Source organism: Panulirus ornatus, chromosome 62 (assembly GCF_036320965.1).
Source record: "Panulirus ornatus isolate Po-2019 chromosome 62, ASM3632096v1, whole genome shotgun sequence".
NCBI classification, from domain to species: domain Eukaryota; kingdom Metazoa; phylum Arthropoda; class Malacostraca; order Decapoda; family Palinuridae; genus Panulirus; species Panulirus ornatus.
Genome location: NC_092285.1, coordinates 13,290,797 through 13,304,746, shown reverse-complemented (window position 1 = coordinate 13,304,746; position 13,950 = coordinate 13,290,797). Strand labels below are relative to the sequence as shown.

At 37.7% G+C, this 13,950-nt stretch overlaps 1 protein-coding gene across 9 annotated transcripts in view; it reads left to right on the top strand.

The window, feature by feature from the left end:
- LOC139745739 (nuclear protein AMMECR1) overlaps window positions 1-13,950 on the top strand; it is a 113,024-nt gene that overhangs the window by 26,587 nt on the left and 72,487 nt on the right. For 3 of the 9 annotated variants that reach the window (XM_071656260.1, XM_071656256.1, XM_071656257.1), the window contains exon 2: window positions 12,815-12,914. The exons of 5 other annotated variants lie outside the window; for them this stretch is intronic. Coding sequence is in view for 3 of the 4 variants with exons in the window: in XM_071656256.1 (XP_071512357.1) it covers window positions 12,909-12,914 (6 nt within the window). In the remaining variant the exon portion in view is untranslated. Of the gene's footprint in view, window positions 1-2,752; window positions 2,817-12,814; window positions 12,915-13,950 lie in introns of all 9 variants that reach the window. One more of the 9 variants, XM_071656261.1, reaches the window with a different exon arrangement.

The window sequence follows — 13,950 nt, the reverse complement described above, 5'->3', positions numbered from 1 at the left end:
AAGTAACGTAAGGGTAAGAGAGATGTGTGGAAATAAAAAGAGTGTGGTTGAGAGAGCAGAAGAGGGTGTTTTGAAGTGGTTTGGGCACATGGAGAGGATAAGTGAGGAAAGATTGACCAAGAGGATATATGTGTCGGAGGTGGAGGGAACAAGGAGAAGAGGGAGACCAAATTGGAGGTGGAAAGATGGAGTGAAAAAGATTTTGTGTGATCGGGGCCTGAACATGCAGGAGGGTGAAAGGAGGGCAAGGAATAGAGTGAATTGGAGCGATGTGGTATACCGGGGTTGACGTGCTGTCAGTGGATTGAAGCAGGGCATGTGAAGCGTCTGGGGTAAACCATGGAAAGCTGTGTAGGTATGTATATTTGCGTGTGTGGACGTATGTATATACATGTGTATGGGGGGGGTTGGGCCATTTCTTTCGTCTGTTTCCTTGCGCTACCTCGCAAACGCGGGAGACAGCGACAAAGTATAATAAGAAATAAAATAATATATATATATATATATATATATATATATATATATATATATATTTTTTTTTTTCATACTATTCGCCATTTCCCGCGATAGCGAGGTAGCGTTAAGAACAGAGGACTGGGCCTTTGAGGGAATACCCTCACCTGGCCCCCTTCTCTGTTCCTTCTTTTGGAAAATTAAAAAAAAAAAAAAAAAAAAAAAAAACGAGAGGGGAGGATTTCCAGCCCCCCGCTCCCTTCCCTTTTAGTCGCCTTCTACGTCACGCAGGGAATACGTGGGAAGTATTCTTTCTCCCCTATCCCCAGGGATAATATATATATATATATATATATATATATATATATATATATATATATATATATATATATATATATATATATTTTATTATACCTTGTCACTATCTCCCGCATTAGCAAGGTAGCGCAAGGAAACAGATGAAAGAATGGCCCAACCCACCCATATACACATGTATATACATACACTTCCACACATGCACATATACTTACCTGTACATCTCAACATATACATATATATACACACACAGACATATACATATGTACACATGTACATATTCATACTTGTTGCCCTCATCTGTTCCCGTCACCACCCCACCACACATATATACATATATATATATATATATACATATTGGAAAGGATCACAATTTTGCAAGTGATCAAGATATTCCCATGAGTCCACAGGGAAAATGAAACTTGATAAGTTCCCAAGCGCACCCCCGTGCAACAATCACATCATCGGGAGATACATAAAAGATTTAGAACCTGCATTAGGTATACAGAGCAATTTTGCGGTTATGTCATATTCATATTCTTGGGACCATGTTATTTAAATCCTAACATTGCTTCACTCGACAATTATGTTTTTGTACCAGTACAGTATTACAGTACATTACATTGTTATTTTATTGTTATTACATTATAGTTTTTATGTATCTGAGTTTTGGCGGGGGAGTAAGAAGCTGTTTTATTGGGCCAAGAATATGCTGAGAAATTTTTTTAGGCTGGGTCTAAATTGGGATATGAGGTACTCTTTTATGCCAAATGAAATTTTGGCTTAAAAACTGGGTAACTTTGAATTTTCTTTTAACTTGGTACATTTTTACCTGCAGTTTATCCAGGATAACAAGGCTTTACGTTTCCTTTAATGATGACTCCATCAGTAAGGTCACCATTTTCAAGTCTGCATCTCTGGGAGTAGTCTCTTCAAAGAACTTCTGACTCCAAAGGAGTTTACATTTTCCTGCTACTGTACGTAGTGCAGCCTTGGACTGCAGGAGCTTCTGAAAAGAGATCCTAGAGAACCCCAAGTCTTTCATAGGTCCTGGGTTAATTATATATAAACAAGATAGATATATGATGTTGGAAAAGAGAATTGTTCATATGATTTTAACATTGTGTTTATTTGTTTCAACATTAATGACACTCTCCATACCTCCCAAGCCTTGCCTTCCTTTGTCTGGATCTTTTTTCAGTTTGGATATCAAGGGAAGCAATTAGAACACAGCATTTGATAATTCGTCTATATAGCAACCACATACCCTAAAAACTAGAGATTTTTCAGCAGTAATAATACCACAGCCTTACCATAAGCCTTGAGCCAGTTTTTATACATGGAAACAAAATCTGTTTTTGAATTGATTCTTTATATTTGTTATTGAAATTTTGTTTTTATCCCTCATTTTTTAGTCGATTGTAGGAAATATATGAAAGGAATTTATGGTAATTTTTGCCTTTGGTTTCATAGTCATATTTCTCTGTTTTCAGTTTATGCCATAAAGGTTGCAGCATTTTTTTGAGATTTACTCCTCTGGTGGCAAAAAGGACAGTTTTCACAATATATATATATTCTGTGCAAAATAAGCCATGTTAGGATAGGTTAAACTCCTCATTTTCACTAAAATAATCCTGACCTGACCTAACCCAACCTAACCAAACCCAACCTTACCTAGCTCAACCTAAATTTTTTTGCATGGAATTATAAGTTATCAAAAAGCTCTTGTCATTTCTGCCACAAGATGTAAATTAATCTCAATGAATGCATCACCTTCCAGTTTATGTGATATGGTGAAAATTGAGAAATAAGAGTGTGAAACTAAAGATAAAGATTACCTGAGGTTATTGCAAGTGAGGCAGCTCTTCCTTTAAGTCGCAGTCATACTTAACTTAAAGAAAAGACCTAACCTATCCTGACCCTGCCACACCTAACCTGACCCTGATGCTTGTTTTCACTGCTGCCCATTCATGGAAATGCACAGTCTTTATATACCTGACTGTCCTCAGTTTCACTGCACTCATTGCACCATCATCACCCAGAACAAGGTAGGCTTTTGAATTGTATTGGTATTGATATGGTAAATGTGTAGTATAGGGGCATGCCTAAACTGGTCACTGTCTTTGAACAAAATACAGTGATATTAATGATAAATGAATAAACTGTTTAACTGTGTATCTGTAGGGATAGTTCAGAGGAGGTAGTGTGACATGCAGTTGGGGAAGGTCTAGTTTGTGGGTATGCATTATTTTATATTTTTATAGAGAAATTGTTGTTAATAGTGCAGTGTTGAAATATGAATTATATTTATTGTTTGCAAAATCATGTACCTCTTATCTCATGGTAAATATGTAGAAAGGCAGGTTTGTACATTTAAGTGTTTGTTTAGGATTGTACATTGGTGGTGCTGTGATGACTGCCATACTTAATAGCAGTGTGGTACAGCTGCTCTACATGTTTTTCATAGAAGGAAAAGGGTTGGTTTTGCAAAAATAGAAATTTTTTTTGATATTTGAACATTAACGATTGTAAATGCATTTTAGTTAAATATTGTTGCAAAATCTTGATGGCATAACGGGCACTGCTAAACTAGACTTATATCCTAACAAAAGAGAGGCAGGGCTTTAAGGTATAGGGATATTGTTGAAAAGACCAAAGGAAAGCTCATGCAAATGATAACTGCATACATGAGAACCTACTCTGATCTGTTCTGGGTTAGGTAATGATACATTTTATAGGTTCGCAACCTATGAAAGCTAATGCATTGTGGTGTAAGCTGGGTTAAGTGTAAGAGTCTTCATGCATTGTGCAAGGCATGAGAGACTGAACAGCTTATTCAAGTAAGTAGAATTGATTTTATTTAAGATTGCCAACTTTATAAAGAGTAAATGATGGGATCAGTTCCCTTGGACTGAATGTATCTTATCAAATAATGATTCAGCTGAATAGTCCATAGATTATCTTTCTTGTCTAAGCTTTGGCAAAATTCTCTGATTTTAGATTGATATCCCCAGTTACTTATAAAAGTAGACAAAGTGTGTCACTCAGATATGTATAACATATCTCTTATATATGTAGCATATGTTCACAATTACTTTGGTAAAAACTTACTGTAAAAAAAAGAAGCTTTGGCAAAATTCTCACATATTAGATTAACATTCCCATATCACATAAATGCACATAATGTGCCTCTCACATATGTATGATACAGTGAAAAATGGTTCTCTTATGTATGTAGGATATGTTCACAGTTATAATGGTAAAAACTTACCTTTGGAAATTTCAGTAGTAAGTATTACTTCTTGGCCTTTTATATTTTAAGTTTTACATAGATTTTTGTGCTTTTGATTTCTTATTGCCCAAGGTTCCTTTTGCTTCAAAGCCCTGTCTTGTGTTGTTGATTTGATATTTTATGTTGAAAGGAGCTATTTGTGATATATCAAAGTCTTTAGAATGAGAAATTTGGTATATTTTAGAACATAGTGACATAGATATCCATCACTAGGGTAAACATTCTTATTTACTATAGCCTTTTAGATATAATGTTTCTGGCTCTTTTGAACTACATGATTCCTTATATGTTCATGTACAAAGTCACAGCCTCTTCATGGTGATTTTTGGTTGTGTTATTGATAGAGATAACAATTACTCGTGATCATCAGTAAAGCTAGACCTTTTACAATATCAGTTTACTCATTAGTTGAGACAGTAAGCATTATTATAGCTGATATTATTCTTTTAATCAGATAGATTTACCTTGTCATTTTTAATGGAGAATTTCATTGTGGTTATAGAAAATTTAGTAGCCCTTGATGTGGTAGGTAAAGAGATGAAATTCCTTAATAAGAGTGCTGAAGACATGCTTTGTTATTATTTTCACTTAGTTATTTCTGATCACTCTTTATTGCATAATTGATGTAGGATATGAGTACTGTATTATGCCTGGTTAATACCTGTTCAAATTGGTTTTGCATGGACATTGTAGCCAGATGTATATTTATTAAGGTAGCATTGATTTATTTCTTCCTGTGATGGGACCTCGTTAGATTTTGAAGTCTCCTTACACCAGGAAGTTGTTGAAAAGCTTGCAAAAGCAGCAAAATTTCAGTTTCCATATATCCACTAGATCGATTATTATATTTATTTGATTTAGCTTACATATATTACTTGTCCTGTTTTGATTTATATTATGGTGGAGGAGAGTGATTTCTGTAGCCCTTTTTTCCAAGACATAGACTCCAATTCCAGACAGATTCTCTCATTAGGGTTGGGCCTTGAGTAAAGAGTCTAAAGAACATGAAAGAAAGAGTGTGAATTAAGAGCTTTTAAGGAAGTAGGAAGCTTGTGTTTTTGAAAGAGAGCAGGTCACAGCTGTTTGTAGTAGAGCAAAAGAAATGGGTATTACAACAAATCTGTAATTTGCTAACAGCCTCATAATGATGATGTAACAGTGCCTTGGTAATGAAGTTCTTGGAAACTGTTCATTTGTTTGTAGAAAGTACACCTTTGAAAGCTGCTATTTTGACCATATTTCCTTAGATATATGATCTCTTCATCTAAACCAGTGGTCACTATGTCATAAAAGTTAAGATTTTTTACATGTACTTGCTTTCCTTTGAAGACATACTGCTTTTCACATTAGTAGTTTCTTCCCTGGAAGTAATCATCCTCTTTCTGTGAAGTAATTTTTTTCATATCACATTCAATAGAGATACTGGTATGTAGTTCAGAACATTTTCCTCATCTTTCTTAAAGATTGGCATGATATTTGATCTTTTCCTCTTCCCTGTCACTAATTTATCTTTCAACGTGCTATCTGTTTTGCACAGTCTCTGAGTATTTATTAAGAGACTTCATCAGGTCCTACACCTTACATAGATTGATTCTTCAGTGGTGTACAGTACTCTTTTCATAATTAATATACCTATTTGTGCTGTAGTGCTGTAGGGGGAGGGACTTTGATACTCATGGGGCTCCTTCTCTTAAACATTCTCTTATGTCATGAAACTTCTCAGATTTATGTATGCTATCTACATGAACCATGTTCCTAGTCATTCTTTTTTCAATCATCCATCACTCATGTACTGTAAAAGTATTTCTTTACATCCTTTTTAACAAGTTTCTTGATTTCATGTTATACCCTTTGATTGCTTAATCCCTGCCTCTCTTAAAGAACAACTCACTGTCCATGTTTTCAGTCTGCTTTAAAAACTTGGATGTTGTGATCCAGTCACCTTTCACTCTTTTCCCTTCCATGGGGTGTAGATTTAGAGCCTCTAGCTTTCCTTGTACCTTATCCCTCTTAATTTTGGTACTGTCTTTGTTGCCCTCCTCTGGACCTTCTCTGTTAATTTTTTGTGCTTTTTCCAGGTATGATGACCAAACTTAAAAAGCATATTCAGGTTTTGGCCTTATGTAATGTATGAACAGCTTCTTAAATTTTTCCTTGTCCACATGCTTGAAAGCTCCAGCAGTCAGTTTGTCTCCTTAATTATTCTCATAGTATGGGACTTTATGACAGGATAAGGACAATATTGATTGCAAAGTCTTTCTTACACACAGAATCCTGAAGCTTAATTCCTTATTTCACTTTGACCTATCCTCTTCGGAGTGTATTTAGGTCCCCTTGTAAAGTAGTGCAATCTTTCTTGCTTTTCACTTCCCTCATGACATAAGCACCATCTGAACTGAATTTTCTTCTATTATACAGCTTCTTAGATTTACTTGTGTTGCCCTGCATTAACCCAGTCATCAGTCATTCTGTTCCATTCATCTTCCTCTCTTACAATGTAAAAGTAATTCTTCATATCCTTTTAAACAAGATTCTTGCTTAATTTCATGTTTTGTCCATTGGTTGCTGTATCCCTACATCTGTTGAAGTATTGTTTGCTGTCTACATCATCACTATGTTTTGAGAACCTAAATGTTGTGATAATTTTCCCCTTCACTCTTTTTTCTTCCAAGTTGAGCATTTTAAAGCCCTTAACCTTCTCCATTAAGTTTGCTTTCAAAATTATGGTGCCATCTGTGTTGCCCTCCCTTGGACCTTCTCAATTAACTTTTTTGTTTCTTTAGTTACCAAATTTAAAAAGCATAGTTTCTTATGTAGGATATGAAAGGCTTGTTATATATTTCCTTATCCATATACTTGAAAATTATTCTGATATTTGCCAGTAGACAGTTTTTTCATTTACTATTCTAATGTGGGACTTTGGTAGCAGTTCAGGGATGATGTCAGCTTCCAAGTCTGTCTCACACACAGACTCCTGAAGCTTACTTCCAGCTAGATGATTAATTGTATCGAGGCCCTTTTTCATGCTTCCCCATCCTCATTACTGTACATATTTTTCCCAGGTTGATTTTCATCAACCTTTATCAGACCAACTATGAAATCTGTTTAGGTCTCCCTGAAAGTTGATGCCATTCTTCTTGCTTTGCACTTCCTTCTTGACCTTTACATCATCTGTCAAAATATTCAGGTAGAAGTTTATCCCCTCAGGTAAGTCATTTACATGAATGAAGAGTGATTTTCCCTGTGGCACTCTGCTGTTCACCTCGACCCATTTGGAAAAGGCTTCTCCGATGTGTGCCTTCTGTTTCCTTCTACTGAGATAATCTTTTATCCATAGAAGGAGTTCTCCCCTTTTTACTCCCTAGTAATCCAACTTCTTGATAAGCCTCCAGTGTGGCACAATGTCAGAGTGCCTTCAGGTAGTCCAGATACAAATGATCCAATCAACTCCCCCTTTTGTCTAAGACAGAGCTCATTTTCTCAAAGAAATCAAAGAGGTTTGTTAAACATGACCTCCTTTCCCTAAAACTGTGCATTCTTTCACTCAGGTAATTTATCCTCGGTAGAAAGTCATCCTTTTGCTTTCTAATTATCTTTGCCATGCTCATCAATGAGACATGTCTTTAGTTCTGTACCTGTTTCTGGTCTTCGCATGGATAGGTACGATGTTTCCTTTTTCCCATCCTTGACACTGCTCCTCTCCAGTGACATCTTGAACAGTATTTCAAGGGGTTTATCAAGTGTATCTGCACGCATCTTCAGCACTTATGGTAAAATTTCATTAAGACCATAAACCTTCTATGAGTCAACATCTTTTGATATTCTGTTAATTCCCATTTCTAGATATCTCATTGTTTTCTAAAACCTCCTCCCCATTTCATCCCATTGGTATTGGGGCTATAGTGTCTTACTTCATAACAACTCTTTTGAACTTGTATACACACACACATACATACACATGCATGCATGTGCACACACACACACACACACACATAGTATGATATATAGAATATATATAATATTTTTTATTATTTTTTATTTTGCTTTGTCGCTGTCTCCCGCGTTTGCGAGGTAGCGCAAGGAAACAGACGAAAGAAATGGCCCAACCCACCCCCATACATAATGTATATACATACACGTCCACACGCGCAAATATACATACCTATACATCTCAATGTACACATATATATATACACACACAGACACATACATATATACCCATGCACACAATTCACACTGTCTGCCTTTATTCATTCCCGTTGCCACCCCACCACACATGAAATGACAACCCCCTCCCCCTGCATGCGCACAAGGTAGCACTAGGAAAAGACAGCAAAGGCCACATTTGTTCACACTCAGTCTCTAGCTGTCACGAATAATGCACCGAAACCACAGCTCCCTTTCCACATCCAGGCCCCACAAAACTTTCCATGGTTTACCCCAGATGCTTCACATGCCCTGATTCAATCCATTGACAGCACGTCAACCCCAGTATACCACATCGTTCCAATTCACTCTATTCCTTGCACACCTTTCACCCTCCTGCATGTTCAGGCCCCTATCACTCAAAATCTTTTTCACTCCATCTTTCCACCTCCAATTTGGTCTCCCACTTTTCCTCGTTCCCTCCACCTCTGACACACATATCCTCTTTGTCAATCTTTCCTCATTCATTCTCTCCATGTGACCAAACATTTCAAAACACCCTCTTCTGCTCTCTCACCCACACTCTTTATTACCACACATCTCTCTTACCCTTTCATTATTTACTCGATCAAACCACCTCACACCTCATATTGTCCTCAAACACCTCATTTCCAACACATCCACCCTCCTCTGCACAACTCTATCTATAGTCTACGCCTCGCAATCATATATCATTGTTGGAACCACTATTCCTTCAAACATACTCATTTTTGCTTTCCGAGATAATGTTCTTGCCTTCCACACATTTTTCAATGCTCCCAGAACCTTCGCCCCCTCCCCCACCCCGTGACTCACTTCTGCTTCCACAGTTCCATCCACTGCCAAGTCCACTCCCAGATATCTAAAACACTTCACTTCCTCCAGTTTTTCTCCATTCAAACTTACCTCCCAATTGACTTGTCCCTCAACCCTACTGTACCTAATAACCTTGTTCTTATTCACATTTACTCTCAGCTTTCTTTTTTCACACACTTTACCAAACTCAGTCACCAACTTCTGCAGTTTCTTGCCCGAATCAGCCACCAGTGCTGCATCATCAGCAAACAACAACTGACTCACTTCCCAAGCCCTCTCATCCACAACAGACTGCATACTTACCCCTCTCTCCAAAACTCTTGCATTCACCTCCCTAACAACCCCATCCATAAACAAATTAAACAACCATGGAAACATCATGCACCCCTGCTGCAGACCGACATTCGCTGGGAACCAATCACTTTCCTCGCTTCCTACTTGTCCTTACATTTTAAGACCAAACTTCATTTGGAAACACTCACCCTCCTCTCTTCCTACTTGCACACATATCTTTCACCCTTGGTAAAAAAAACTTCACATTTCTTCCAGCAGTTTTCTTCCTGTACCATATATTCTTAAAACCTTCCGTGAGGCATCTCTGTCAATCATATATGCTTTCTCCAGATCCATAAATGCCACATACAAATCCCTCTCCTTCTTTAACTATTTCTCACACACATTCTTTAAAGCAAATGCCTGAGCCACACTTTCTTTACCACTTCTGAACCACAATGTTCCTACCCAATCTGATGTTCTGTACAATGCCTTCACCCTTTCAGTCATCACTCCCCTATAAATTATTAGGTACATACAACATTTTAATAATACCTTTGTGGTTTGAACACTCAACAAACTTCTTATACCACTGTATTTTGAACACTCACATTTGTCCCCCTTTCCTTTGTACAGTAGCATTACATTTCCACTCTGCCAGTTCTCAAGCACCTTACCGTGATCTACACATACATTTAGGTTCCTAACAAACCAGTCAACTGCACAGTCACCCCCTTTCTTAAAAAAATCAACTGCAAGACCATCCACTTCAGCCACCTTGCCACTTTTCATCTTATACAAGGTATTCACCAAACTACTCTCCATGGTATATACTTATATACATATACATGTAAGGTTATTAGGTACAGTAGGGTTGAGGGTCAAGTCAATTGGGAGGTGAGTTTGAATGGAGAAAAACTGGAGGAAGTGAAGTGTTTTAGATATCTGGGAGTGGATCTGGCAGCGGATGGAACCATGGAAGCGGAAGTGGATCATAGGGTGGGGGAGGGGGCGAAAATTCTGGGAGCCTTGAAGAATGTGTGGAAGTCGAGAATATTATCTCAGAAAGCAAAAATGAGTATGTTTGAAGGAATAGTGGTTCCAACAATGTTGTATGGTTGCGAGGCGTGGGCTATGGATAGAGTTGTGCGCAGGAGGATGGTTGTGCTGGAAATGAGATGTTTGAGGACAATGTGTGGTGTGAGGTGGTTTGATCAAGTAAGTAACGTAAGGGTAAGAGAGATGTGTGGAAATAAAAAGAGCATGGTTGAGAGAGCAGAAGAGGGTGTTTTGAAATGGTTTGGGCACATTGAGAGAATGAGTGAGGAAAGATTGACCCAGAGGATATATGTGTCGGAGGTGGAGGGAACGAGGAGAAGAGGGAGACCAAATTGGAGGTGGAAAGATGGAGTGAAAAAGATTTTGTGTGATCGGGGCCTGAACATGCAGGAGGGTGAAAGGAGGGCAAGGAATAGAGTGAATTGGATCGATGTGGTATACCGGGGTTGACGTGCTGTCAGTGGATTGAATTGGGGCATGTGAAGCGGCTGGGGTAAGCCATGGAAAGCTATGTAGGTATGTATATTTTGCGTGTGTGGACGTATGTATATACATGTGTATGGGGGTGGGTTGGGCCATTTCTTTCGTCTGTTTCCTTGCGCTACCTCGCAAACGCGGGAGACAGCAAAAAAAGAAAAAAAAAAATATACATGTAAGTGAAATTGTTTGGACATATGAGTGAGGAGAGGTTGACAAAAAAAGGATATATTTGTTAGAAATGGAGGGAGACAAGGAGAAGCGGGAGACCAAATTGGGGATGGAAGGAGGAGTGGAAAAACATGCAGGAAGGTGAAAGTTGTGCACAATAAGAGTGAACTGGAACCTGTGAAGTGGCTAGGGGAAACCATGGAAAGCTCTGTGGTGTAAGGCTTAGGATAGGGAGCTGTGGTTTTGATGTATTGCTCATGATAGGTAGAGAATGGATGTTAGCGAATGTGGCCTTTCTTCAAATATCTGGCACCAACTCGCAAATACAGGAAACAATGATCAAGTATGAAAAAAAAGATAATGAATAGGGTCTTTATTACACTAGAACAGAAGGGGGTGGATATGTTGGAGATGAAGAGCCTGAGGACTATATCTGGTGTGAGGTGTGTTGATTATGTAAGGAATGATAATAGATGTGGTAGTAAGCATAATGCGATTAAGAGGTGACCAATGTGTGCCAAAATGGTTTGGACATATGGAGAGGATGAGTGGAGAGAGTAATGAAGAGGATTTATGATTTGGAACTGAAGTGAGGGAAGGGGAACAGGGAACCAAGAAAGAAATGGAAGGATGCAGTGAAAGAGGTTAGAGCAAAGGGTGACTTACTAAGAAGATATACTTTGTCAGAAGTGGAGGTAGGAAGGGGGAATGGTCTTAGATATTCACAAGAGTGAGAGATATGACTTGGATGGAAGGAATTTGAACATTGTGGCATACAGTGGGTTTGACTTGCTATCACTGGACCTGACCAGGGCTTGTGAAATGGTCAAGAAAAACCACAAAATGGTACTTGGGGCCTGACTTTGGATGGAGCTTTCTAGTTTGGATACATTATATATGATACCTACAAAGTGGATTTAAGCAAGTGAGGCTCTTGTTCCTCTGTTCTTAATGTTTCCTTATTGTTGCAAGAAATGGCGACAAGTATGAATGTTTATATGTAGGTGTTACCAGATTCTGCATGCATGTGGTTTTCAGAACATGTGAGAAGACTCTCTCAATGAGAATGTATCATGATCAGTAGATGGGTTGGAGTATAGTCTCATAGAGAACCTTCTCACTCCAAAGGAGTCTGTCATTCTCAGCTCTTGTGTGGAGTGCACCCCTGCACAAGCCTCATAAAATGGGTCTGGGGGTGTAAAATGATGATTAGTGATGCTGCTTGTTACAATTTAGAGAAAGAAAATTGGTCTTACTTTTGCAATATTACTGTTTTTGATTTTGCTGTTACATCATGTGCATGTGGATGCATATAGCAGTTCCTCACATCATTATTAGTACTTTTTTTGTCTTAACTTTTCAATCCAGTCTTTGTAAATACTTTAGCGTTCATTATTATGCATACATCTTTTCTTCGTAAGTGTATTACCTCCACAGATGTCATGCTTATTGTCCTCATCGTCGGATCCAAATATGAATTCTTTTCCAAAAACTTATGCATTCATTTAATTGGCAGCTGCAGGTAAAAATTGATAGTTGTTTGGAAAATTAATTGCATTCTGATAGTCCTGTTCATCTTATCTGTAGAATGTCATTTGAATATGGTATTTTGGCCCTAGTTCGATAGAGATGTGAAGATACCCTTATTATTTTACCATCATGAAAACATATTCAATAGCCTTGGGGAGTGTTAACTCTCAATTTAGACTGGTTATGCTAGTGAATAAGGTGCTTGAGGAACAAACTCTTAGCACAACATATTCTGCCCGGCAGGATGATTGAGGTGCTGTTGTCATCTTTGGCGAGACTAAAGTAGTACAGGCTAGGTGAATACAGGAATAAGTGTCCAACATTCAAAAGAGATAGGATGAAGGTAAGCAATGAATTGTACACTGAAGATCAGGATTACTAAAAGAAGCAGAGTTTTATGAAAATGAGTACTAAAGGTTCTTTTACCATAATCATTAACTTTTGATGCTTGTCATGTGAAAACTATATATTTTTTTTTCAGTCTTTCCACAGTTGTTGATATTAGATTTTTTTTTGTATCTGTTATTTCCCTTCTTCCTATTCACCCATGCAGTACATTTCCTTCCTACTCTGTGTTTTGTTTTTTCATCCTTTCCGTTAGCATCCTACCCCTTCCCCCTTTTGTCTTTTTCATGTGTCTGTATTAACTCATATTGTTTTTCAATCACCTTGAATGAATGGTGTAAGTGGATACAGCAATAGTGCTGTCGGTTTTTACCCTAAAGTCATCTGATTTTTAGATAAGTCAGTTGTAGACAATAATAAAAGTGGAAAGGCTCTGATAAGAGTCAAAATTCTCTAGGGTAAGGAAGATGTCTTCTGATTCTGAAATCAGGCAGAAATTAATACAGCTGTGGTTTACACTGGAACAGTATCTTCCATCAGATGATTGTGGTAAAAGAATTCTTATAGGGTTATTTGATGCATACTGATTTTAGAATGAGAGGCCTGGACAAGAAAAATAGTTTCTGTGCAATAGCTTTAAGTTTTGCTCCAGTCATAACCCACAGTATATTATGTAATTGTGTAGATACATAAACTATGTTCAGGAATACCAGTAGAGTTTACTGAAAAGTGATTTACAAAAGTAGTTTTTGTTGCTTGTATTCCCTGTAATTCACAATATTTGATGATTATTATTTTTGAAATCTTTTAGGGAATCGTTAATACTACCTTGATAGCCATATCTTGTTTTTAACATGAACAGTAAGCAAGGGAAGGACTCAGTTGGAACACAGAATGACACTACAGTATCTGGCTGAAGTCCATATTATCAGTGAAGTATGATGGAGTATTGCTGAACTATTGTATTTGAGGATTTTTAGAGGCATGCTAGAAAAATGCTAAAGAGTTAGATGTGCTGGAAAAATGCCTGAGTG